This window comes from Chelon labrosus, assembly GCF_963514085.1.
Source record: "Chelon labrosus genome assembly, chromosome: 10".
Classification (NCBI taxonomy): Eukaryota; Metazoa; Chordata; class Actinopteri; order Mugiliformes; family Mugilidae; genus Chelon; species Chelon labrosus.
In genome coordinates this window covers 9,000,452-9,028,402 of record NC_140360.1, presented here as the reverse complement: position 1 = coordinate 9,028,402, position 27,951 = coordinate 9,000,452, and the positions used below count along the sequence as shown (strand labels likewise).

The 27,951-nt window shown below is 43.5% G+C and overlaps 1 protein-coding gene across 1 annotated transcript in view; it reads left to right on the top strand.

The window, feature by feature from the left end:
* Positions 1–25,218, top strand: part of kazna (kazrin, periplakin interacting protein a) — a gene marked incomplete at its 5' end in the record, with an annotated part of 199,690 nt that extends 174,472 nt beyond the window's left edge. Inside the window, 6 exons of the mRNA XM_084554155.1 lie at positions 5,221–5,412; positions 19,322–19,458; positions 19,825–19,995; positions 21,357–21,546; positions 22,878–23,014; positions 23,421–25,218. Of these exons, the coding sequence (XP_084410281.1) occupies positions 5,221–5,412; positions 19,322–19,458; positions 19,825–19,995; positions 21,357–21,546; positions 22,878–23,014; positions 23,421–23,591 (998 nt within the window). The 3' untranslated portion in view covers positions 23,592–25,218. The remainder of the gene's footprint in view (positions 1–5,220; positions 5,413–19,321; positions 19,459–19,824; positions 19,996–21,356; positions 21,547–22,877; positions 23,015–23,420) is intronic.
* Between the last annotated feature and the right edge of the window lie 2,733 nt (positions 25,219–27,951).

Sequence of the window (27,951 nt, the reverse complement as noted above, 5' to 3'; positions counted from 1 at the left end):
TTTTTTCAATTTTAGTTAGTTAATATAATGTTGACGCATGTTCAGCTGTCAATTCTTTGGATAAGTTTCGTTTTAGTTATTTATTTGACGCTACACAAACAGGATGTGACATAAACAGGACTAACAGTTGCCATGCCAACCGCTCCATAAAGTGTGAGAGTTGTAAAACAATAAAAACAAGTACGGTGTATAATCCAACATTTCCTTGTAACTGGTGGAGGTAGAGCAGGGCGCAGTATTAATCAGACAAAAGCAAGGATTAGGGGACGCATTGTCCATATTTATATACAGTCTATGATCCAGACACGTCCATCAGTTAAAACACTTCAGGGATGCTGTTTACCAAGTGTCATTCAGTTGATTTACACAATATAAAAAGTAGAAATAAAAAAACAAAAAAAAACAAACATAATGTTTACTCAAACAAGTGACAAAATAATAATGTGAATTTGCATAAATTCTGAATTATCACTCCTTCCTTTAGACAAAAGCTGGCTTTCTTTGCAGAGAGAACCCTCCACGGGAATGAGCCGCATGGAGTCTTGGAAGGAGAGAGCAGGAGAGATAGCACTTATCAGGACGCTCCCACTCTGTCATTGTAATGCAGAGCTGCGGTGCATCCTGCTTGCAAAACCCAGAGGCTATGAGGACATTGAGAAATTGGTGGCGGCCTTTTTTTTCCCCCCTCCCTCAGCTCCCCCAAAAACTGTCTTATCTAGAGTTCTCGCTCGCCTGGAGAAGACAGTAACATATCTGTTTCCACCTCACACACTCTGCTAATAATCACTGTGGCATATTTAGACTCTTAATCTTGCAATTTCTTGCCATACGCGTTGTGAGAGCCCTCTCAGGTTCTAAAGTGTAGGCATTTGACCGGTTTTGATTTGAATGCCGGCTACATGGTTGTATTATTCAGTGTTATGACACATCCCTGACTCACCAAGAGTTACATTCAAATGAGAAAGCAACAGTATGAAAAAAAAAATCTCCAATCCATTTCCATAATATAAAATGACTTAAAGTGGCACTCTGGAACATTTCCGCCCCCGGTTGCTGGTGGAAGCTATCCAATGTGGTTTAGTACCACAGGTCACAGAATTTTCAAAACAAATAAGTCAGGCAATAATTGGGCTTTTTCCATCTCTCTGGGTGCGACTGTGATTGGATTTTTAAGCTGCACGTAGCGCGAGTCTGCAAACACACCACGAGAAGAAGTTGGTGGTGTGGTGTTGCCCGTCATACGATGCTCTTCATCTAGCAGCTCACTGTGGCTGCTGTTTCCTGTTTCATTAATCCCTGTAATGTTTCAAACTGATCCGAAAATTGGGTTTTTGATGAATAATCGATGAATATTGTACTTCCCACGACTACTTCACAATATTTCATACTTCAAAAAGCATAAATCAACTTGTGTTTTATCCAAAAAAACAAAACAAAGTTGAAACAAGGCAGCCAGGCTTGTTTGAAGTTTCATCCAAACTGCTTCTTCAGTTCTAAATGATGTTTAGGGTTTTATTAGGAACATCTGTGGGTCATGTTCATCAGAAAAACTCACATAGAGTCTGTTATCGACCAGATACTCACCTGAATCTGTTCTGACGCTGCTTTTGCCTGAGTCTTTTGGGCAAACCAGTTTCTGCCTCAGTGTGTTACTGGGTTTGAAGTGCGCTGGGGTGCTTTGTTAATCAGAAAACCTCCTGAGTTTTTTCTCATTCTCCAGCCACATACTGTAAGGGATGGTGTTTCATAGACACAGACTGTGTTCACAGACAACTTGCGTTTTGCCAGTTAAATGCTTTTAACTTGAAACTGCGGTCATAGGAAGTGTTCACTTTGGGTTAGCAGCACATTGTATGATATCGTCTGTGTATATCTGTTTGTAGAGATTGCACTAGTAGTAACTTAACACACCGTTTGTTCTGCAAAAGTTGTCTCAGACACCCATATATACTGAATAAACACTGGCCCATAGGCTCAGTCACCATTGTGCTAATTCATTACAGCAAGAGATGATTTAATTAACAGACATTTAATTTAATGAACACTTTGTGATTGCCGCTTTATGTAATCTACAAAAAAAAAATTAAAAAAATGAGAAAATGTACTTATTTTCCACCACTGGCTGATCCATTACGTATAACTGATGTTTCAAAAAGAAGAAGAAGAAAAAGAAAGAAACATCGGTAATCAACTCAAACAACGTGACCGTTCTGATCTCATCACCTAAATAATAATCAGTTTATCGGAGGAGCACACAGATCACTTCATGCATTTCAAAATAAAGCACTTCCTGTTAATGGTCTTCAAAGTAAAGTTATTTCTAGGCATTATAACCAAACAGAAAGAACTGCATTAATGCAGCTAGTAAATCTGAAGCAAATAATTCACGACACCGGGTCCTCCGGGACATTTATTTTGTAAATTAGTGGTGGATATTGATGAATATTTAACAAGGTGACATTAGCGTAGGCTCACTGTTGTATCTTAATGATAGAAAATGTTTGAACACAACTACTTCTCTGCACTGTCCTATGTCTGTTGATGAAGTTATGTTTATTTACTGTTCTGATGTACTACTGAGCGATAAATTACAAGAAGTTTTAAAAGCTCATTTGTGCAACTCTTAGTTGCTGCACTGAGATCAGTGTTTTTTATACGATTCTGTCTGGTTATTTTCCTGTAGTGACCAGACTCACAGTTAGTTTTCTATGCGTTGGTTATTTTCAGTGTCCTCGTCCCATGTGTAGCTGCCTTTACACAATCAATATATGCAAACTTAATGAATAAGGAATTGAGCCTGTGACTATTAGAGGATTTTTTAAAAACCAACGAGCTGTGTCTTGCGGTCGCTTGTTTCCAGAACGGGACAGCTCTTTGGATTGCCAATAACGGCGTTGCTGCTTGAGTTGCCTTGTAAAATGCGGTTCTATTATCAGGTCCATTAAGTATACCTCTGTGTAATGACACTTGACTCGCCAACGGTTTTTCTCTCGACCCTTCTCCTAATAACCCATTTTACATTTCATTTTGGTTATTTAGCGGGCAGCCCTTATCCTCAGCCACTTACATTTTGTCCGTGTAGCGCAATTAAGTGACTCTGAGGCCCCGGGAAGCAGGTACGTGTCATGCAGGCAGTGAACTGGTCGCAAAGGTTCGTTTTAGTTTCAGGGGAGGGAAGATGAGAACCATGCGCTCTTAAACAAAATATCAGAGAAAGGACGAATACGCCACATATCAAAGTTGAAGTGTTATAGTGTCTTTATGTAAGATATCCATCATAGCCGTGGGTGCAGCGGGGGATGATGCAGTGCAACACCAGGCCTGTTACATGAGGAGTGAAGACTGTTAGAAAAAAACTGTTAGTGTCATGGCTCAACCGGATAATGTGTCATTCACATTCAGTACTGTGCACATGTAGTAGTCACTAAAAGTAAGGTGAGGAGCAGCAGTTCTTCTTTAGATTCAACCTGTCTCAGATGCTTGTGATATACACTAGTTGCCATTGGTTGTATTATATTATACACCAATCAGGCATAACATTAAAACCACCTTCTTAATATTGTGTAGGTCTCCCTTGTGCCCCCAAAACAATTGTGACTCATCAGAGAATGGACATGGGCCTTCTGAGGGTGTCCTGTGGTGTCTGGCAACAGAATATTGTTAGTGGGTGGCCTTTGGGTCCTATGGGTTGAGGGGAGGGGCCTCTGTGGATCATCCCACAGATACTTGATCAGTTTGGGATCTAGTGAATTTGGAGGCCAGGTCAACACCTTGTGCTGTTCTTCATGTTTTTTTCAGTTGTTCCTAAAGCGTTTTTGTGTGTGTCTGTGTCAGGCTGCATCCAAGGAGTGTCATTGCTATGGGGTGGGGGTGCCTGGTCTGGTCTAGGTGGGTGCTACGTGTCTAAGTAACATCCACGCGAATGCGTTTCCCAGCAGAACACTGTATTGTCACCAGATGGTCAATGTTATTTACTTCTCCTGTCAGTGGTTTTAATGTTGTGGCTGATCGGTGGATCTGTATTTTGTTTGGACCCAAGTATAGAAGCGCCTCTTTGTAGATGGCAGACAAATGCCATGGAGAATATACATCTTTATCAGTCATGGTTTACATTGCTGGAGATTTACATCTATCCCTCTTCATCGTCAGTCAAGATATATTTTCACACTCCAGAATAACAGCGCAACCTTTTATTAAAAAGCCGAATTGCAATCTGGATCCTATCTTTAATTGATCTGTCTGTCTTTCTGTGTTTTGTCTTATTCTGTCCCCTGTTCTCAGTCCTCTCATTCATCTCCGATCTTTATTTTTTTTTTCCAGACCGTAATATCGGAGGTGGGATATGAAAGTATGAAGTGTCATTTATGCAAGGCGCCTGAATAATGGAGGCATGTGTGATAGGGCTGAGCAGTTTTCCTCTCCCACCTCCGCCCACCCCATTGCCCTGAGGATGCATGAAATTGAGCAGAATGACTCTACTCATCCTTCTATAAATTACCCTCCATATGCTCCACCTAGACGAGCACATTCGGCGCGCGAAAGACACATTTTAGATTAAATATTCCTTTTTCTTTATCTTTTTGAGGTTTGATGTGTGACAATTGTCAGTTGTGGCTTGTTTCAAAAGCGAGTGAAGTCCTCTCCCTGCTGCTGATGCTTTGAGAGCACTTTGAAAGTTTTTCGGCGAGTGGCATTGTGAGGGAAAAAAATAAAAAAATCAATTTCTCCGTGCTGCAGTTTTCATTTTATTGTTTGCGTCTTTGTGACAACGCCGAAGAGGAGCCCTTTAAAGCGCCACGCAATGAATATTAAATGGGTACTCGCCTTTCCTCATAAGTCCTGCCAACACGTGCTACGTTCAACAGGCAGCTTCAAAAGCAAATTTCATTACAGCATCAATGTCTTGTCTCCGCTCATCTGCCGGGCCCCACCGATCTCTGTGATGCTTATTACGGGCAGTAATTTGGCGCTGCAGTTATCTCAATCACAAATGAAACCATGACCTCCTGTGGTGGAATTAAATCGATTTTTGCATTTCAGGCATAACAATTTCTGCATTTGCGTAGCTATCTGTTCAAAGCTAATGTGTCGATATGAGAGATGATTCCAGTGTGCATGTGACACAGGGAGTTAGTTCAAAACCAGACACATTTGGGGCCATGTTGTTTTGTCGGCCTGCTAAAGCTCTTTTTTTTCTCTTCTCTGTGTTTTTTCGTATAGTCCTGCTGCGTGAAGAGGTGGCCCAGCTCCAGGAGGAGGTGCACCTGCTGCGGCAGATGAAGGACATGTTGAGCAAGGACCTGGAGGAGACCCAGGGAGGCTGCTCGGCCGACGTGCTCTCCGCCACCGAGCTCCGCGTGCAGCTGGCCCAGAAGGAGCAGGAGCTGGACCGGGCCAAGGAGGCTCTGCAAGGTAAGGGCTTCACTGGGGAACAAGAAGCAGTGTGTGCTATTTAAAAAGAAATTTTAGTCTTTGTTAATAAAGAAAAATAGGAAGAAGGATGAAGTTGTGTTGTGCTACTGTTTGCCTCTCGGTGCTCCAGTTCCCATTTTCATGGAACAGATCTGTCTGTGGTTCAGGGAGCTGTGATACAATCATCTTTTCAATGGTGAAAGCAAATAGAATCAACTGTAATAATATCCTCATAGCCTCAAGACATTGAGACAATATGTGACCATAATGCCCCTGGTTTGATTCTTGTCAATTGTCGAATAAAGACACAAAAAAATATTTTACAAAACCCATAACTAATTCTCACCACAGTAAAATCTGGCTCATTAATGTTAATTTTCATCTCTGCTCGGATGTGCACAGTGCAAACATATTTTGCTGCCACATTCAGAGGTCCTTAGCATCGAGCATTTGCTGAAAAACATCGCCAAACAGAACAGAAGTAGCTGCATGTGGGTGAAAATGTGGAAAGCACTGGTATGCCAACGAAGAGTAAAATAACAGAAATGTGAAGTTTCTGCTCAAAGCATCCTGCAGCTGCTTTAGATTTCCTTTTTGCCACCATCACTCCTGCTGCATTTGGCTCCACGGGCCTTGGAGCCGGTGCATTTTCATCTTGCCGCCGTAATGTTAACACGAGTGTCTGTAACAGTGTGGTTAATGCAGGCCATTAGCTGCATTATGGACCATTAGCATATGTTATGCTCGGGAGATGGAGTGATGTCTTGGGGTGAGAGGACACAGATGCTTTGACTTTTTTTTTTTTTTCTTTTTTCTAAAAAGCCACTCCACGCTGTTTGCAGTGGCACACACGATGTAAAAATGAGACGGGATGCTCTTTAAAAAAAACAAAAAAACTAAAAACGATTCATGTTGTCAGCATTAGCTCCATCTAAAGTCTCTGTGTCTTATGTTTTGACATGGTAAAATGGATTAAATGCACAGTGTGTCATCTCTGCTGCTACATTAGTGCTCTCTCAGACAAAACAACAACAACAAAAGGTTTAGATTAATGAGGTTGGAAAGTAGCATGGGATCATGGGAGATGTTGTCTTTACTACCACTGTAGATTTAGATCTATGTGCCCACAGAGCAGGTATTGTTTTTAGTGACAGTCTTACTCGCTCTAGGTTTAGTCATGTTCTCATTGATGATGAAACACATTAGATTTAATTGACATCTAATCTATTTCTTTTTTTTTATTTATAATTTAATTAATTATTTACCATGTGATGCGTCGACTCTGGACTGTGTGACAAAGCTGAATCTGACTCTGATTCGGATTTACTGACGCTTATGTTCAAGCAAGGGATTTGTCTTGGTGTTAGGTGGAATAATCTAAGTCTAAGTAAGAATAAGAACAATTTAGAATGTACAAAATATTAAAAACAATATATAAATCAATAATCCAGACCAGTCATAGCAAGTTCACATCACCACCCACTCGTTTTCGTTGAAAATATTATTTAGCATCGAGCATAGAAGTTTAGAAAGTTTAATTTCCAAAAAATTCATATTAACACTTTGCTCATATTGCAGGAGCAAGACAGTGGTCTGTGGGGCTCATTTGCTTTAGAGAATCAAGGGAGCAAAACTAGAGTTGGTGGTTGGGGCTCAGGCTAGACTGACCGGGCTAATGTGTCCAGCCAAGGTTCCTGGATGTGCTGTTCTGAACTATAGTGGGGCAGCCCATTGCTGCTATTTGGTGTAATTAACTTGATGAGGGTGTTGTCAGAATTTTGTAATGTTGCTTGTGGGTTTAAGAATAATAATAAGAATAAGAAAACCTTTGTTAGTCCCGCAATGGGGAAATTGCACTTCACAACAGCTTACAGAAAATGCAAAATAAAAAATAACAAGAGCAAAAAGAGTAGCTATAAAAGATAAATAATGAAATAGAATCGGATAGAAATATTGCACAGATTGAATTGTAATATTGCACGTGTTGAATTGTAAACATAGCTCCAAATATTTGGGTTCATGTAAGTACACAAGTTCACAGATATATATATATTCCTTTGGTATTTAAATGGACATTTCAATGTGGAAGTATTGCATTGTGTAGCTTTAACAATATAAAATAAAGCAGATCTTACATGGGCACATGTTAAACATTGAAAATGGCTGCTCAAGAATGAATGCACACTGATCTAGCATACCATTATGACCACCTTCCTAGTTGTGACTCATCAGAGAATGGACATGGACCTTCTGAGGGTGTCCTGTGGTGTCTGGCAACATCAGTGTGGGCCTTTGGGTCCTATGGGTTGAGGGGAGGGGCCTCTGTGGATCATCCCACAGACACTTGATCAGTTTGGGATCTAGTGAATTTGGAGGCCAGGTCAACACCTTGTGCTGTTCTTCATGATTTTTTGAGTTGTTCCTAAATCGTTTTTGTGTGTGTGCCTGTGTCAGGCTGCATCCTGCTGGGGATGGCTGCTGCCATCGAGGAGTGTCATTGCTATGGGGTTGGTCTGGTCTAGGTGGGTGGTACATATCTAAATAACATCCACACGAATGTCAGGTCCAAAAGTTTCCCAGCAGAACATTGAATTGTCCATCACAAGATGGTCAATGTTATTTACCTGTCAGTGGTTTTAATGTACTGGCTGATTGTTGTATAGAACAGCTTCCTCTGTGTTAATAGCCAACAACAACAGTATTTAGTATTCTGTTTTGTGGTTGAGTGCCTGCGATGTGGGAATATCCTTAAGTGTTGCCTTCCCAGAGACCGTGCACAAAGTAATGACCAAGATCTGCCAGGGAATGCACAGTGGATTGCAGAGCATCAAGCACAGATGTCATCGGCGTCGCTGTGAATCATTCTTTTTAAAGAATTATCACCCGTGGAATGAGGCAGAGCACAAAACTACCATTCGGTACCAGACAAAAGCATGACATGCTGTCAGGGGATTTTATTGCTGTGACATTTCACTTGACACTTGCAGCCTACGCCTTTTGGAGGGAATGAACAAAAACAAAATGGGCCGGGTCAGAGCGGAATGAGGCACACATCAAATAAATACTTATCACTTCTTGGGCTGGATGTTGGGCTGTCTGAACAGACTGCACACAGGCTCATGCAGTCATTTGTATGACTCAGGCCTGTTAATGAAGGCCAAAGCCAACCAGCCCCAGCAGGCACTGACAGTAATCAGCGGCTAATGAAAGCTTTATAAAAGAGGACTTTGGTTGGCTTACAAGGTCCAGAAACATTAAGCAGGGTGGATCAGGTCTGCAATTAAGATGGGGTTTGTGTGAGGACAAGAGGAAATTGGCTGTTGTCATATTCACTTTTAGGTCTTTAGTTTCATAAAGGCAAATTGAAGTGACTATGAACTCAAGTGAGTAAGTTGTTCTTGTTGATATATTTAAGCCGTTTCATAAGAGGAAAAGCTGATGTTCAAGAGGAGCTTTTAGCCACAGACTGAACCGTGAAAAAGATATGTATTTGCATTCAGACGTGACAGCAGCAAGTTTTCTGAATTATTTTTATTTTTATTTTTTATTGTTATTTTCTGCCTGGCCTGATCTGTACTGCAGTAGCTGCTTCTCAGCTCCTTTGTTAGCCCACAGTTGTCACTCTGCATCTTCTTACACCCAGGCTGCGGCTTGCTGCACCCTCCGAAAGATACTATTTTTTAAGGCAGCTATGAAAAGCCAGCAGCAGCAGCAGTATAAGCTTCACCGTTTGCTGTGTTATTGTGGTGGGTAGCAGCCAGTCAATTTTGGCTTTGTCCCCGGCAATATTTACAGTTGTTTCCGAGCAGAAAGTGGAAACACATTTGTCACCCCGCATCGTCTCGTTTTTCTTGTTTTTGTTGCGTTTCCAGCCGCTTCCACTCAATGCATTCATGTTCTGTGCTGCAGATTTTGGCAAATGGTGCTGGACAGCGCTGGTGACATTTATTAAAGTCTTAATGGGCTGTCACTGGTATGGGGGGCAAACAAAAGAGAGGGAAAACAGTAGTGAGGCAATGACATAAATTAATGCCATTGTGTTTTTTGAATAATTTCATCATTTAAAAAACTTAAAGAGGTGCAGCCGAATGTACCTTTAGACAGTTTTCATTATGCATCACCTTTGCGCGCTGCAGCTGCAAAAGCCTCCTTCAAACAAACTAAGTTATATAAAGTCCTTGTCCAACCGTGTGTGAAGAGCTTCTTTGAATAGCCACACCAGAGTGAAATCCACGCAGTGAATTGTACAAATGGAGGTTACACGTAGTGCGCACATATTCAGTCTAAGTATTTGTGAAGATGCACTCCATCGTAATGCATACACTATGCGCTACAGTGTTGTGAACATTGATAAAAGATTTCACGGCATAAAGTGGCTGTGATTGAAGAATGGTCTGTTTGGGAAAGACACACATGCCGCTGCCTACCCTCTGATTCTGTTCATATCATTGAGTGTGCATAAAAGATGGACGTAGCTGCAGGGTCCGAAACATGAAGCCGATATGGAAGTATCTTAAAGTGCCATAGCGGTGATGGTCACTAGGTGCTAGGCCCTGTTCAGAACGGGTTATTTGAATGATCCAGTTCAAAGTTTCCAGTTTAAAGTACAGGTATGAAGATGCATTTGACTGATCCGATCTCAGGACACATTTGAAACGTGGAATGAGACGCATTTAACCGCATTCCTTTGGTAGTGTGAACACACAATGTGTCCTGGGTCACATTAAGGATCATCTCCTCATCAGGGGTGCTCTTGATGATCTGAGCTTTTTGGAAGTCACTTGCATAACTAGCATCAGGGTGGAGATCAGTAAATTAAAGCTACTTTCAGTTGAGAAGAGAAACTTTGCAGCTTGTTCCTCATTTTGTGTCATCTCCCTATCTCCCCTTCATGATGTGCACATATAGACTGTATATAAAAATGGACAATGCATCCCCACTTCCTTGCTTTTGGCTATTTTCCCGAGGATACGGGCAGCGCCATCTTGCGACTTTTGAGCCAGAGTCTGTGCATTGCGGTCTGAGAGTGGAGCCATGTGTAGCTGCGATATCAATGACCCTACCACACCTCCTCCAGACTCACTCGTGTTTTCATTTAATTAATACTGCGCTCTGCTCTTCCTCCATCAGATATGAGGAAATGTTGGATTATTCACTCTATTGATTTCTTTAAAAAAATGTTTTTACAACTCTCACAGTCCCACGGGACTGCTTTATGGAGCAGTTGGCATGGCAACTGGTAGTCGCCATCCTGTTTCTATAGCGTCAAATAACTCAAACGAAACTTAGCCAAAAAATTGACATTTGAACATGCATCAACATTTTAACTACCGAAAATGACAGAAACCATCCTTGAAAAAAACATTATTTTCCGTGTATTTTAGTGTTTTAGTTTGGCTCAAGTCCCATCCACTAACATGGAGGGGGTGGAGCTTATGACCTATACTGCAGCCAGCCACCAGGGGGAGCTCTACTTGCTTCGGCTTCTCTTTTTAAGGAGCAGTTCCGCCGTCCATCTTTGTACTGTCTATGCGTGCACACAACAGACAGCGCTGTTCAGCAGGGACAATCTATTAGAGAGAGCAACTGTTTAAGGTTTTGCCCATGTCTAAGGATGGCTTTATCGCAGCAGTGTTCTCATATCCACATCTTAAGAAAGAAAGAGACACTTGTTTGGATCTATACTTTGAAAGTTTCTAAAGATTTCAACATTTTTTTTTTATGTGGTTACTTTGTTGAAGGTTTTGTAATACAGGGAGAAAAAAGACCCATTGGAGTAGGAAATAGTTGGGTTACGAGTGGCTTCTGATGATAAAAAAAATAATAATAACACAGGCCAAATGTTCTTGAGAATACCTCATTAGCTACAGCAATTTCCGTGTGCTGCCAATTGATTGCAGGCGAGATGTTGACTCTATTTGATTTCCCTCAGTTTTCACACGGCGGGCATATTGCGAACATCGCACCAGATGCTCCGCCAAGGATTTATTTATTTTTTTCCCGCAGAAGAATGAGAGAAATGTTTGGAGAACTTAAGCACCCCGGGGGATTTTATTGAAGTGCTACCAACAATAGCTCTGAAGCGGAGTAGCTTTGCTTTGCTTTACTTTTGCTTCATTTTACCATGCTTCGGCTTTGGAAGAAAAAGCAAGAGGGTGCGGTGATGAAGTGGCGTGACAGAAATGCATCATCCCCTCCTTTGCTCTCTGCCACTTGAGATAATACCTGTTTACTTTGGAAATGGTTCAGAGACACCGTGTTGCCACTCCTACCTCAGTTTAGACGGTTTGCGGCTGAATTACATGCAGATTTTCTGGTGCCTATGAATACAAAGTGGAGAACACCACTTTTCGGTCTGTCGTCTTTTCATTTTCTCCCCTGCTGTCTCTTCCTTTATCTCCCCCTTCAGCCTTTGTTTGGTGGGATGTCCTCACCGTTTCAACGTTAAGGTCTGAGCTCATTCCCACTGAGTACCAGACTTTAGCCCGTGAGCTCTATAATCGTAACCGAGTGTAATTTCCAACCTTTTAAAATTGCAGGTTTTGTTATGAGGCCCACGGGCACCGTAACAGTCCAATACGAGAGCAGCATTTCATGCCCCTCATCCAAAAGCACACAACAGACAGAGAACTGATACAGCCATGGCAACCTTTGAACTCTAAAGTGGAGGCCCAACAAGGAAATAAAAACCAGTTTGGCTGATGTGTTTGTAAGTTTACACGGCTCTCGTTTGGACTTTCTCATCAAAGTTTTGTTTAATGAATTTTCAAAGTGTAGCTGGCCCTCGTCGCTGTTTTTAATTAGCTTCCGCTCAGGCTAATTACTATCACTGAGGGACTCCGAGTCAATCTAGAGCTCGTAGGAAAGCGGTAGACAGCTATGTATCATCAAAGCGCAGTCTGCCCGCTCTGTTTAGTGTCATTTCACGCTACACTGTACTCAGAAATTCATCTCTGTCCTTGACTACGAGGCCTCTCCCTCACTAGGCATTTAAACACAGAGCCGCACACACATACAAACACTCAGTGGCTCCATTTAACAAATTCGAAACCAGGAAAACTTTAAATAGATGTATTACCCCAACATGCATCAGCATCTCTATCATTTAAATTAATCAGGGCAGTTTTTTTTTTTTTAGTTTGCACCTTGATCTATTAAAACTGGATGGTGTTAAGTGAAAACACATGTTTGGATCACAGTGGCCCCTAGTGGTCGTCATGCAAGATTCAAGATCCAGGGTGTTCATTCTCACATTCACAATAAAAACGCAGCAGTTTTGGTCATAAAATTCAGTTTCCAAGTCTCCCCTGCTAACAACAGTCTGAACAAGACTCATCATCTCAACTCTCGCTGCCACATAGGATCAGCAGATTGTTAAACTGGCTCACAGGATTTCACAGGACCCCTCCCACAGTCAGTTCCCTGAGTTTGAGTGACGCAGACATCGTTGTCCAGGCTGCAGGATGCAGATCCCCAGTGCAGTCCTGCTCTTAAATGCACACTGACCCACTTGTAGGCACAGATGCACGTATTGAAGCTTGCACATTTTAACAGTTTTAAGTTGTTTTTAGACTTAGACTTTATTGATCCACAAGGGAAATTGCTTGGTCACAGTAGCTCAGTTGCACATAAAAAACACCCCTGAGGACTACAAGTAAAAAGAAAAATAGGTGAAGATAGTTAAAAAATATTAAATTAAAAAAATATATATAATTTAAATGCACAAAATGCACACTTTATTGAAGTACTTCCAATAAAAGTACAATTAAATTATATGGGATTGTTGTATGCTGTGTCTATTGATTGTGATTGTGCCTATATTAACTACTTATGCCCTTTTACATTTCCCCTTTGGGACAAATAAAGTGATTTGAATTGTATTGAATTAAACTGAACTGAAGATGCATGAGAAATCAGTTAAACTTAAAGCTTTTAACCTGAGTTTTCAGAATCCACCTCGCAGCTTCCCGCCCATTAGGCTCGTCAGATAACATCGCCGGCTAATATTCCAGTGAAGACTTGTCTTGTGAAGTGCGGTGTTGTAGGGCGCAGTCAAAGTGTGGTTCTCACCTCGATATGTCAGTGCTTCTATATAATCAGCTCGTACTGTACATATGCACGCACTCACACCGAGGGAATGTCTGATCTGTTTTTAATGACCAGCTATTAGTTTGTGCACGCATCTATTGCGGAGGGGGTAAATGTCATTGCGGAGGTTAGTTAAAGAACATTAATTAACTGGAGTGAACGTGTGAGAACGTCGCTATGGCAGCAAAATGAGTCTCCTACAATAGAAGAAAGGACCGTTAGACTGCGGCTAGTGCAATATATAGATATCACCCCCCCATCACCGTCCCCGTCCAAGCCTGCATGAGTTTGTTCTTGCTGAGGGAGTGAGGAGGTGAGAACGCGGCGCTGCTCTGAGGCCCGGACTTCATTATTCATGTGGCAGATTTAAAATCCCACACCGTGAACAATGGGCTCCCTCCAATGAGCCGATGTCTCTTTTGTTCTCTCCCAAAATAATTATGTTAAGAGCTGACTAAAAGCCTGTCCCTTCTCTTTAGGGCAGAAGTTATATGGAGTTGTGTCAGCCCGGGGTTGTTTCTCATTAACGTGGAGAATATCTGTTTCTTTTTAAGGGGGTTTTGAGCCTGTTTTGTGATTCTGCTGTGTCAGGTAAACAAGGCTTTCTTAAAACACAGCATTAATTTGTTGAAATGCATGCAAACGCTTTGAATACCACTGGAATCCTCTAAGACCTCCGTATTGTTGGCACAATCTCTTGACTTGTGTTTACCCGTGTAAAAGTCTCTTTCAACGACAGACCAGAGGGAGAGGTTGATTGTTAGAGCGAGCAGGAAACAGAAAGGTGGTAAATGTTGTGTAGCCGAAATCATGGCTGGAAATCGTGTTGTATTTGTTCCATAATAGATATGGGGCACCCCGGATAATGAGGGCTGCTTTTTAACCAGAGGGAAAGAAGCGGCGAGTGAGTGGGATGTGAAAAGCATGCCACGGTAATAGCTACACAGACCGTGCGAATCGGCAAACAAGATGACTGAGGTTGATTTTGTCTTTCTCCACAATCAAGGGTGATCAGCAGCAAGTCCTTTTCCTGGGAACTGAATAAAACGTTTGCAATATTTTCAAGCTAATAATGTGTGATCATGTGTGCACAGTCTTTTGAAGTGGTTGTCCACCAATCATCTTTTCTTTGAGTATGAAACAATGGCCCCTGTGTACGCTTGAATGGTAGATGTAAAAAAATTTGTACTCTGCGTCTTCTCCACCGTTAGCTTGAATGGAAGTCGCTTACAAAAAAAAGGGGGGATTCCCTGTGGTGACATGTTTTCACAGCGGGGGGAAAAAATAAAAATGTCAGCACATACAAGACATTGCTCTTCCAGCAGTATATAACCCACTTATGTGCAGCGGCCCGAACATGAAGAGCAATCACGAAACAATGACTGGAACATTCCCAAACACTGCTGCTGCCGCTGCTAAGAGGAAGCAGCAGCAACAGTACGCTCACTACACCAACCAAGGAGTAAAACATCAGCACAGATAGGTCGCTTAAAGGTATTCAAAGATGCAACATTTTTAGCCTTAGATTTTATTATAAGCATGTCTATTTGCTTAAATGAATCACTGGGCATTTTGGTAAATATATGCATTCTCTTTCTCGCCCAGAAATAGTTATTCATTTTAACTGTGCCATTGTCACGTCTGTACACGTCTTAATATCGTGCTATATCTAGCAGCAAAATATCATAAAAGACTGTGAACTGCTCTTTTGGGAGATGCTAAATTTGCCTAGCTGCATGTGTTAATGAGTCTTAGTCACCGTGTGAAGATGAGCTAACCAGCTGTTTTTTGTGTTTTTTTTTTTTTTATTACTGTTTTCTAACATATTAAGCTTTCAAACAAGAAGCATATTTCTCAAAAAATCAATCCAGGGCTCATTTTACCACTAAATCGGTATTTTTCACTCAGCTCATCATGCTAATTTAAAGGGGGGTTGGGGCTTACACTCATTAGGTCCTCCAAAGCCTTGTAGAAGAGGCCAGCAGAGAAAGGGCTTTTAGCACACTACAGCACTACATGCTCACATTAAACTACTTAAAAGCCCAAGGGCTTTGGTAGCTGAAGAGCCTTTGTGTGGTGAGCTAAAACCCACTTATGTACATTTGAGAGAACGTGTCAGGACATCGAGATACAGGCAGGTGCTTTTGTATTTAACGCTGGGCAGCGGAAGAGAGTGGTTTGTACTTTTGATGGTGAGCGTTCGTTTTGCACGGCTTTTGGAGAGTACATTTTCAGTTCTGTATTGCAATATGTTTTTTTTTTTTTTTTTTTTGGTGGTGCAGGCTTTGAAGCATAGACTGTATATAAATATGGACAATGTGTCACCACTTCCTTGCTTCGGCCAAACTGACGCTATTTGTACTGGGGATACGGACTGCATCATCTTGTGAGTTTGGAGCCAGACTCGCTTGTGTTTTTGTTTAATTAATACTACGCTCTGCTCTACCTCCACCAGTTACAAGGAGATGTTGGATTATACACTGTACTTGTTTTTAAAAATTTCTCTCATGGTCCCACAGGAGCACTCGGCATGGCAACTGGTAGTCGCCATTATGTCACACCCTGTTTCTATAGCAGCAAATAACTAAAACTAAACTTATCCCCAAAATTGTCACTTTAACATGCATCAACATTAAATTAACTACATAGAATGACAGAAACCTTGAAAAAAATCCTTCAAAAATAATTATTTGACGTGTATTTTAGTGTTTTAAGTTTGGCGCATGTCCCATCCGCTAACATGGATGAAGTGGAGCTTATGACCTATACTGCAGCCAGCCACCAGGGGGAGTTCCACTTGCTTTGGCTCCTTTTGAGGAGCTGTTCCACCATCCATTTTTATACTGTCTTTGCTTTGAAGGCCCCGTAACGCCTGCCGGATGGACGCAGGGAGAAAAGGTGGTGCAGAATACTGCTCACTCAGCAAAGGCAGAGGGACCTGAGGGCGGGGGGAGTCCAGTGGTTTTTTTTTTGTGGCAGTTCTTATGATTGGTTTAGACTTAAATGAAAGTTGCTATTGACTGCAAAATGGTGCTTCTTCAATGTCTCACCATGTATAGACTGAATGTTTTTAAGGGGGCATGCATGGTATTCAAAATACTTTGAGGAAACTAGATCAGTTTCATCCAAATTACGATTATGAGAATCGACAGTGATCATATCATGAGGAAGTCAATAATTAAGTCTTTGTTGACTGAGAGATAGACAAGCAACTTCAGCACGGAAACGGAAATGGGGCAGCTGTGGCCTAGTGGTTTGAGAGGTGAGCATGAAACTGGTGGTGTGAATAAGCAGTGCTTTCCTCTTGATATCCATGGCTGGACTGCCCTTGAGCAAGGCACCTAATCCACCCAGGTGCTGCATGCAGATGCACACTGCTCCGAGCATATCTGTGTACAAACGGAGGGGCAACAATTCACCTTGGGGGCATAAAAAGGACAACAAAGTATCTTCTAAATGTAGAACGGTCAACAAATGGCCCGTCCAAAGAATGCTGACGTGGTCTGAGAGGATGACTAACTCCTCTAATCCACTTGTCAGGAGGGAAAACAAGGCCGAACGCTCGGGGTGGGCCAAGACTGATATATCACGGTTGGAGATTTGTGGCAATAATGAAACCATATATACTGTGCGTAAGGAGGCAAACGGGAGACAGGATGATTCAGCAGTGTACAATAATGAAACATGGTGGAGGAAATACTGAAGTCTGACTCTTCTCTGGACACCTGCCTGCACTGAATCAACTCACAGGATGTCGGACTGTCCCCCCTCACCCTCGAAAAAAAATTTACTGGATGCACTTGAAGACAAACTGTTCTGACCTCACAAGAGGCGAATGGTGGGAGGTTTGAAGAAACCTGTGGAGTCCTGCTAAATTCTTAAATTCATGTACGACGTAGAAAGTAGAAGCATTTTCACCGGTAAAGACTTTCGGAGTGCGCAGATACATGCTATATAAAATGCTTCCTCTCTATGTCTTCATCCTCCTCCGGCTCGGCGTGGTTCCCAGGTGGTTCTCTGTTTGTTTCATCTTGCATTAATTCTCGAGGGCTTGGGCCGAGCCACAGAGTATGTTAGTCATTAATATAGCTGTCAGCAGGAAGAGACATGTTGGCGCTTTGTCGTCTCTCTTACATTTTCCAGTGCAAGTCAAAAGGGTTGAGGCCCAGGACCGTCCGTTGTTCATTAAAAGTGTTCATACCCAGGTTATAAATTTGGTATGTGCTAACGTGATTTGCACCCATGAATGGGTCCTTTAACAGAGTCACAGCGAGCCTCTTTCTTGCCCCCAACACCAGGAGGGTTGCTGCTGCCAAGCGGTCACAGGTGCAGGATGTGAGGCGGCGGCAGTGTTTTTGGCTCATCTGAAAGACGGCTTTGATTTCACTTCCTGAGGCAGGTGCCGAGAGGTTTCCTGTTTCTCTCGGTCAGTGAGGGATGTTTTTTTTTCGTCTTCATTCGCCAGCCAGTGTGGTCTTCGCATCCCTCTGGCTCGGCGAGTCCAAAGGGAGAGATATGAAAAAAAAAAAAAAAAGAGAAGAAACGAGAGGGTGAATTTGTCCTTGTAGTGCTACGCTCCCTTTCCACTCGCCTCCCCAGACGCAACTTGCGAATGTCACGCCATTATCCAGGCTGTTATATAAGTTAATTAATGACACACAGCTGGCTTGGCAGTAAGAAAAGAGTGAAGAAAAAGAAAGGTGAACGCGTGATAACAAGAGTCGAGGGGGAAACGGAGAACTGTGTGATGTTTGGAAATATCCAGAGCTGCCGTGCTGTAAGGAAACAGATGTCAGAGAGAAGAAGACAAAAGATGGGCAGACACGGCGTGAATACATAAAATATAAATAAGTGTTTGTCTTGAAGGGTAGCTGGAGGGAAACTTAGATTTTAAGAAATGTCTTGCATTAATAATGCACAACCTTGCATTAAGAGGTAGAGAATATCAGGGGAAAAGAAGCCGCAGAAGAGGATGCAGATGCAGGAGAGAGAAAAATGAGATGTTGTCTTTGAGAAAATTAGAGCTCCTCTGAATAACCACTATGAACCATATTCTTCATCATGATGCGTGGGTGAGGCGCCAGAGGATTAGAAAGAGAGAGAGTGGCAGAGAGATAGATGAAAAGAGAGACTCAGCCTCTAACGAAGCCAGCAGCAGATAGAGAGAGAGAGAGAGAGAGAGAGAGAGAAGACTGACAGAAGGGTTCACGAGTGATTCACCTCTTTATCTACATGCCGTCACGCCACATTAGACCAGCAGGTGAATTTAATGGCTTTACTTAAACATTTAATAACCTAGTTATTATGCATAAAGGAACCAGTGCAGTGTGGACTGGTGAACTGGTGGACAGCGGCGGCTGACTTAATGCTTTGCTGGTATTTTGACGCTGTTTAATACATTTTAACATCTCCATCATCCCACAGATACTTGATCAGTTTGGGATCTAGTGAATTTGGAGGCCAGGTCAACACCTTGTGCTGTTCTTCATGTTTTTTTGAGTTGTTCCTAAAGCGTTTTTGTGTGTGTGCCTGTGTCAGGCTGCATCCTGCTGGGGATGGCTGCTGCCATCAAGGAGTGTAATTGCTATGGGGTGGGGGGTGCCTGGCCTCGTCTAGACATGTCTAAGTAACATCCACATGAATGCCAGTTCCAAAAGTTTCCCAGCAGAACATTGTATTGTCACAAGATGGTGAATGTTATTTACTTCTCCTGTCAGTGGTTTTAATGTTGTGGCTCATCGGTGTTCGCACAAATAGATGTCTCTGTTGACAACTAACGCCCTCTGCCTTCCCTCTCTTTATATTCTCTCCTTTCCTGCAGCCATGAAGTCGGACCGTAAGCGGCTGAAGGCGGAGAAGGCCGACCTGGTGAACCAGATGCAGCAGCTTTACGCCACGCTGGAGAGCCGGGAGGAGCAGCTCCGTGACTTCATACGCAACTATGAGCAGCACAGAAAAGTACGGCACTCGTGCGCTTGCTGTATAGCGCTTGCACCAGAAAATGACTCCTTTGCAAACCCAGCTTTTGCCTAAGCCTTAACACAAGCAAATAAAACAGGACTGGGTCCTCAACTTGGAGAGGACATGTGATGTGAATGTTTTATAGGCCTTGCTTGCATTAACATACCCACATATAAAGACCAGACTGCACACGTGGCTTAAATGATTGAGGATACTACCAATCAGACATTTGTCTTGACTGCAAAAATACACATTCTGTTTTGTAAAGACAGCAACAGTGCCGCCTGCTCTGCGTGCTGGACTCACTCTGTTTAGCTGTGCTCTATATGTGAACCGATCCATCAGGATGTGTGTGTCTGCTAGGAGAGCGAGGATGCAGTGAAGGCGCTGGCCAAGGAGAAAGACCTCCTGGAGAGAGAGAAGTGGGACCTGCGGCGGCAGACCAAGGAAGCCACGGAGCACACGGGGATGCTGCGCTCCCAGCTCGACCTCAAGGAGAACCGCATCAAGGAGCTGGAGGCTGAGCTGGCCATGGTGAGACAGACGGGGAGACCCTCTTGAGTCTTACGTGTACAATGTGATCATCGATAAAAAGGCTTAAATGACAGAGAGAAAGGAGGCTCAGTGCATTGTGGTCTGTTGTTGAAACTACATTAGCAGTACCGTAGGAGTTCATTCAGTAGAGATACAAATATCACATGTTTGATTACATAATGAAAACACAGAAAGCCTTTGATTATACAGTATAGCCATCCCTCATGTCTCCAACCCCCCCAGATGAGTAACTGTGTCAATCAGAGAATGGAGTTCCGGGTGTTTGAGCATCTTGTGGACAGAGACTACTCTCCTAGGTTAATGGCGGTAAGATGGGCCCCGTGACTTTAAAGTTTGACCTTTCTTGCCCCTCCTGCTCCTTGGAAATCTCTCCAGCGTGTTGTGACCTAATTGCCGTTTTGGAAAGCCCCTCCTCCTCAGATGCACGTTTTTTTGACTAATCACCCAGCAGCCCACCCTGTCTGATCCCGGAGATCCCAACACCCCCACTCCCCTCCCCTTCTGTGATTGATCTGAATGTGTTTGAGGTTTAATTGTATGCTGGAACGCTCGTGGAAAAACTTCAATATTCTGACAACTAATGATTACCGCGGAGATTTTTTTGATTGTGTTCTGTTTTGCATGTCAGACTGTGATTGATAATCGTTCGACTGCTGGTAGGTAGAGATGATTGCGGTGAAGCTGATTGTGCTGCTAATTCGCAGCCTGCCGTCGCCTGGCACGATGATAAGAAGATCCGCACAATAACACGGTTTTCGGCATTTGCACGACACGCGACACGGCGGCGCTAATCAGAAAACACAGGCACAAAAAGAGAGAAACCACTTTTATATTGACTCAAAATAAACACACACGTCTTCCGAGCAGCTCATTGTTGCACCTCAGAGCAAATGCTTTCATCAAAGTTGCAGCAAAAGCTTGTTTAAAGTTTTTTTTTTCTTTTTCCCATTTCTACACTCCACCAGCCCCCTCCCCCGGCTGTCACCCCCGTGGCAACAAACAGAAAACACCTCCTCCAGATATTCAGTCCACTTTCTTGTCGGTGCTCTCAGGAGCACCAGCGAGACTTTTCACACACAACAAAAGGAGAACAAGATTACAGCTGCATTTTTCATGAGACAAGCGCCACGTGAGCAGCCCAGGGGAGAACTGGCATATCTGCATGCACTCAGAGACACATAGTTTAGCTTGTGCACACACACACGGAACATATGTAAAAATACAATAGAAAAACAGCTCACTCAAAAACAAGTGATGGGGATATGAAGAGTTCTTGCGTGATTGTTGCCCGTGGCTCGCTCTCTTGACTGATTGCATCTGTTTCCGTCTGCCTCCTCAAGGCCAAGCAGTCGCTAGCCACCCTGACCAAGGACGTGCCCAAGCGCCACTCGCTGGCCATGCCGACGGAGGCGGTCGTCAACGGCAACAACCAGGAGTGGGTGATGCAGGCCGATCTCCCCCTGACCGCCGCGATCAGGCAGAGTCAGCAGACCCTCTATGTCCACTCGGGGCATCCCACCGACAGACAAGGTAGGCCGGCGCGAGCACAGATAACGCCCTCATCCCGTACGTGGACTGACCCACATCAGTGACCTCACCCCCCCTTGTGCATGCTCCGGCTTCACACACATCCACTCCTGCCATCTGCTCAGTATGACCACTGATGATGTTCCAGTTGTGACATGTCATGCGCTTTCTGTCACAGCTAAAGTGGAGATATTTTTTGGCTTTTTTGCCAGCTTCCATTTGTCTCTGCTGCACACAAAGGTTTCCTCGATGGCTAAGGATCCGTTGGTGTAATAACTTGTTTTGTCTTGTTAACTTTTTCTCACATGAATTTTTATCTTCTTCGCCCCTGTTTCTACTTTACCGGCCCTTTGCAACATTTACCATTGTAGCCGCACAATTTAACTGACATATCCCCACCCCCAGGACAAAGAGGAGAAAATAGCATCTCCTGTCTCAACACTCACCCTACCACACAAACATTTGCAGCTGAAATGCATTGCACATTTGAAATGCAAACAAGTGTTTCCTCCAGCTCCACCACTCTGAAATTGGTCCCCCTTGCAGATAGAAAATAGAGCCGCGTAGCGCTCCTCGTGCTTTGACAAAACTGCGAGGAGTTGGCGAAAAATCCTGTGAAATGCAGGGCCTGTTGATTCAGTTTGGTTCAGGTGTGAATGTCTGCACACACGGTTGGTAGGACGTGCAGCAAAATTATCTGAGCAACGTAGAAAGTCCAAATAATTCACAGATATCTAAAATATATTATTATTCAAAACTCTTATTATGGAAAAAAATGCATATACATCCTAAACTTTGATAAAAAATAATAAACTGCAAATATCAAAAGTAGAGAACTGGGCACCTCTTACTACCCTAAAAATGACAAATTAGTCTTGTAGCCACCAGAGTCTATCTCAGTCCTTCCAGAGGTTGTTTTAAAGGGCAGCTACGTCCTACCTCAGGCTGCAGACTAATTGGGGACTTCTAGAGAAAGACGCAGCCAAAGACGGGTGAACGTGTGAACAGTCACGATCCCCAAATTGCTATGCAATTGGTTGCACTGTATGTATGAGCCTCGCTGGTACAGGCACACACTCCCTCAACCTCTATGAAGCTGTTTTCACTGTTGCCTAGCAACTGCAGATGATTGCAAATAATTTCAGGCTTTTGGTCACAGACTTTTTAAAAGACATTTTTATTTAGGGGAAGGGGGAGGAGGGGAGTGGGGGGGGTACAATTATTATTGAGAAGAATCCGCTACTACCTGTACAGTAGTTTCAGAGCCTGAGGAACCCCCAAGAAAGAAAAAGAAAGACGCAAGCCTTTTCACTTTTCCCTCTCATCCCGTTTAGTGGCTGCCGTGCGGGTGAGCCCGTGCCACTCGCGTCAGCCCTCCATCATCTCCGACGCCTCTGCCTTGGAGGGAGACCGGTCGTCCACACCCAGCGACATCAACTCGCCGCGCCATCGGACGCACTCCCTCTGCAACGTAAGAGCTGCCCACCACAGCACCCTCCCCAGTAACCACCCCCCTCTGTAGAGACTGCCGGGCTGTCCTGCCGGGCTGTCCTGCCGCCCGGCCGCTGTCGTTTCCTTCCACCATCGTTCTGGCTGAATCCATGTTTGCCCTTCGCAGTCTGTTGTGTGTACTCACTCTGCAGAAATGACTTGAATTGATGTGAAACCCGGTTGTGGTTGGTGAACAAGTGCATGCCTGGCAGCATGTCAAGAGTCACTTCCTCTCTGTGTTGTGATCTGTGTCTTTTCTGGTCTTTATCGCCCACTCTGCACCCCTCCACTGACTTCTCTGCTCGTGCGTCTCTCTTTATTCCCTTGCCCGACTCTTCATCTTTGACTTCCCTGTGTTTTCTCTCTCTCCCTCTTTCTTCCTCCAGTCCCTAGAAGATCTGGAGGAGGCGAAGCGTAAGAAGAAGAAAGAAAAGATCGGGCTGGGCTCTCTGTCGCGTGTCTTCGCGCGGGGAAAGCAACGCAAGTCCCTCGACCCCGGTTTGTTTGATGGTACTTCAACACCTGATTATTACATAGAGGAGGATGCAGACTGGTAAAGCACACAGGTCCGAGTGAACCACCTGGTGGAGCCCGTGTGGCAATTATCAGAAGAAAACGTTGAAGTGCGCTTGTGTGAGAGGATGCTTGTGCGTGCAGATATAATAATGTGTGTGCCTGTCTAGTACTCTCATATGCATACGTGTGTGCGTGAGAGCGTGTGCATGTGTGTGTGTGTATGTGTGTGTGTCGCCCATGGTCAGAGGCCATGTCAGAAGCCGGAGGCGCGTCATGTTTCGCTGAAGTGTAAACCTTAACGAGCAAATTGCACCTGTATGTATGTACAGTCCTGTAAATAGCGTGGAGAGTGTAACACGGCAGCGGTGTGGACATGTCCTGTTGTATCTGCCCTCCCAAATGGCTGTGTCATCGGATCTTTTACTTGTTCTTTACATTTTGACTTTTTGTTTTCACTCAACTGGAAACTTGAAGGACTGCTGTACTTGTAAATAACAACAGTTGATGTGCACTTTGTGCGTGTAAATGTCTCCTTGTCCTGAATGCCTTTTGTTATTTTTGACATGTACTCCCCTTCCTCTCACCTCCGTTTTAACTCAAACTCCTCCCTGTTTATTGTCCTGCTTGGTCCACCCTCCCCCCCTTACCTCACTGCCATAACGAGAACAGTTTCCTGTAGGCAACATGCAGACTCCCCAGATCCACCACAAATTCGGGTTGACGCGTCCCTCAGCCGCCAAACGAAACTGTGCAGAGGCACTCCCTGATGCGAATGAACTTTCTGTGTTTGTTCCGCAGCATCATGAAGCCAAACAGGAAATGTAGGAAACGTGTTTTCTATCTATCTGTTCAGATAGAAGCTGTACATGCATCGGGTTTATGTGTGACATGCATGCACGTAGTCCCAGTCCTCAAATGCATGCTGAACAAAACCCTACATTAACAGGAACGTCTTACCCTGGGTATGTTGTTGAGAAGGTGATAAACTGTCTGTTAAAAAAACAAAAAACAAAAAAAAAACAAAAAAAGAGAGGTCAGTTACACATACTGCATCATGATGTTTATTCATGAAGTGATTAGATTTGCAAACTTGACCCTCCGTTAGTCGTGGAGTGCTCTGATTAATGTGTAAGAGCTCCCAAACTACACATAGTTTAGTTCTAATCTGAACCTACGAGGCTCTTTATGCAAAAATTCGATGAGAAATATTAAAGGTCAGCACAGTCTCAAAGAGAAGCCACACATACACTTTGAATCTTTAAATAATTATTCCGCTTAGTCACAAGGCTTTGTGCCATTTCCTTTCTGCAGGATCTTACGGTCACTATATACAGTCATTGGGTTCTTCCGGGAAAAATTGGTCCAAAAATAAGAACGCCATTATCGTAAGTATGTGATAGCGTAAACATCAGTTATTCTTCCGTGTCAGATATTAGGCTGATGGTCAAGGCCTTGTTTGCAGACCTCTGCAACAGATAGCCAGAACTTCAATTAAAAGACATGCTGACGGTAAATGAACCACTATAACATTAGCGTGTGCCGACGCCGGAGGTTCAAAATCAGCATGCTAATCAGGCTAAACGCACACCTTCCCTCCCGTGACCCCGTGAACTCAGCAAAAAAAATGAATTCTGCTTGCAGAGTTCTAGAAAAAAAAAGCAATTAACTCCGTGCTAAAGGTTAATAGCATTTCTTCAAGCAAAAGAACAGGCATTGGATTATTTTTCAGCCTTTCTTCGGATTGAGTCGGAGTCTGCACAGCCCCCCCCCACCCCCCAGGAAATCTTTTCTCTCCCCGATATTAAACTAACACCGGCCGACTATTTGTCGGCCCACACCTGAAACACTGCAGAGTCCCAGATTACACCGGAGCTGCTTTTAAACCGCAGCGCTTGTCAAAAGAGCGTCGGGGAGATTATCATTTAAGCCTTAGCTCAGCCTACATTTGGGCTCACAGATATTGGACTTAGGGTTGAATCGCCAAGGTAATTCAAAGATAAGTCACCATGTATTAAACTGTATGTATAAGAACAACAGCTCTTTACTTCATTAAACATCCAGTGAGAAAATCTAGACGTATTTTTTTTAGTTATGATCCAAACGACAAATGAAAACCACTGCATTGCTTTATGTCCCGAGCCACGGTCTCTTTGTTTTGTTTTTTTTGTTTTTTTGTTGTTTTTTTTATGTTCCACAGATATTTTACTTTTTTGTAAATGAGATAACGTGACAGAAATGAAATTAATTATTATTATTATTATTAAGAAAGAGTTTTATTTAAAAGTCAAAAGACGTAGGCCTCAGTGGAGGACTTCTATTCTTGAAGCCCTGAGATGTTTTAGAAGTGGATAGTAGCAAACTTTTAAAGGCATGGCAACAAAGTTACGCTCAAAAAGAACTAAATGAGATTATTTTAAAATAAAAATAAATACCGCTGAATTCCCACGTGGCTGTCCTCTCTTTCCCTGCGTGTGTTAATGTGTGTGTACGTGTTCATTTGTCGTGGTGTGCCTCTAACCCTGATTTGTCCCTTTAAAGCTTGGGTGGTGCTGCCATTTTTATATATTTTTTTTATAACATCAGCAAGTCCCATCTGCGAGAGGACTGCCTTCCAAAAGCTTCCAAATGGCCTCCTTTCCTCTCTGTCCCAATTTTTTTAACTCCTCCTTCATAGCGGCAAACATTTATTCTGGAATCGATAGTCGGAAGGGAGGGGAGGGGGGAAGACAAAAAAATTTAAATAAAATAACAGGAGAGAGGGGAGATGAAGCCATGTCAGATTGTTGGAACGGAGCTCATATGTGTCAATAATGTTCTGCTTGATTTGACCCCACCCCTTTGACCTTTAACACCCACGACCCCTCTTGTCTGACCTCCATCGGACTCTCAACACAGCGAAGCGACCCGAGAAGCAATCAATCAGACCCGCTAGGACCAAGGTACAGCCGTTCCAGTTGCTTTGAAAATCTCTTGTGCTGGGTTGCAAGCTGTGTTTGCAGATGCCGTCTAACTCTCGAACTACATCACCAGACCGACCCCGGAGTTTAGCACTTCTTCAAGTTGGAGTTTAGTTCTCATGACAACTGTCCGAAAACAACAACGATGCTTTTGAGGGCCGCAGATGGTTTTTCTTTCTTGTGTGCTTCAATATTTGTGTGAACCGAAGTCCCATCCTGGCAGTTTTTGTACTTCAACCTTGATTTATCACATTTAGACTTTGCTATTTGTGGCATTTATGGAGTAGCTTAGCAACAGTGAGCACTTAATTTTTGCAGGTAAATGAATAGTGTGGCATATTGTGAAAAATACACTTTCTAGCTTTCCTGACAAGAGACTAGGAAAGCACGAGGCCAGACTGGATGCATCACTGCTAAATACAAAACTACAGTCAAGTACAGTTAGCTTAGCATCTCCATATTTGGAAGCGCACGGACCTGTGTGAGGTTTCCGTCTTCTCATCTATTGAGATGAGATAATCAAACAACAGTAGTTATCTGTATGTCGTCTACTCACGGCAGCAGGAAGGAAGGACTTGTGGTAACGCCGGCTGCTGAAGGCGCTGCCCAGTGCCGTTATGGCGCCATGGAGGGGGGGGGGGGGGGGGGGGACTGATTTTTCATGAGCGATGACAGCTTTGCCATCAGCCTCCCACCACCTCAGGCTCAAGAGGGCAGCCCAGATCAGAGCCGGCCTTCTTCAACAGTCGGTTTAGTCTCTTTTCACCTGCCGCTGAGAGGCTGCCACTTCAGCAGAGCATTTCGTAGAAGATGGCTATTGATACCACAGAGTCATAAAAGGTCCTCGGTAGCGCTCCCTGCACTCCGAATGACCTAAGTGACCTTAGCAGGTAGAGTCTGCTCTGGCCTTTCTTATAATTTGCCCTAGCATGGTCAGACTAGTCCAGTTTTTTGTTCAGGTGAACACTCAGGTACTTACAGGAGTCCATTATCTCTATGTCCATTCCCTGGCAGGAAAGTGAGTAAGTGTGTTTCAGACAATATCAAATTATTCCTTTAATTTAGTCATCTCTGGGTTGACTTGGCACCAAAGCAGACTCAAACACAGTGTAAGTCTTCTTATCGAACATCCGGTCAAGACAGCAAATCATCTCGCTTCCAAAATATCAAACTGTTCCTTAAACATCCTGGCTATGAGGTCCATTACACCTGCTACTGAAGGGTTTATGGTTTAAACAAAGCAGCCTCTTGTGCCGCATGTACGGAAACTTATCCATCGTGGTGTTAACATGTCCTCAGATAAAAGAAACAAACCTTTTCGCAGCAATATGACCCTATAGCTGCAGGATGTACTCTCCCTTAAGTCTGGTCTCTTTGACTCGGACTCTCTTCGGAGTGAAAAACAAACCTCATATGTAGACAAGAGTGCCTTTCTGGCCAAGGA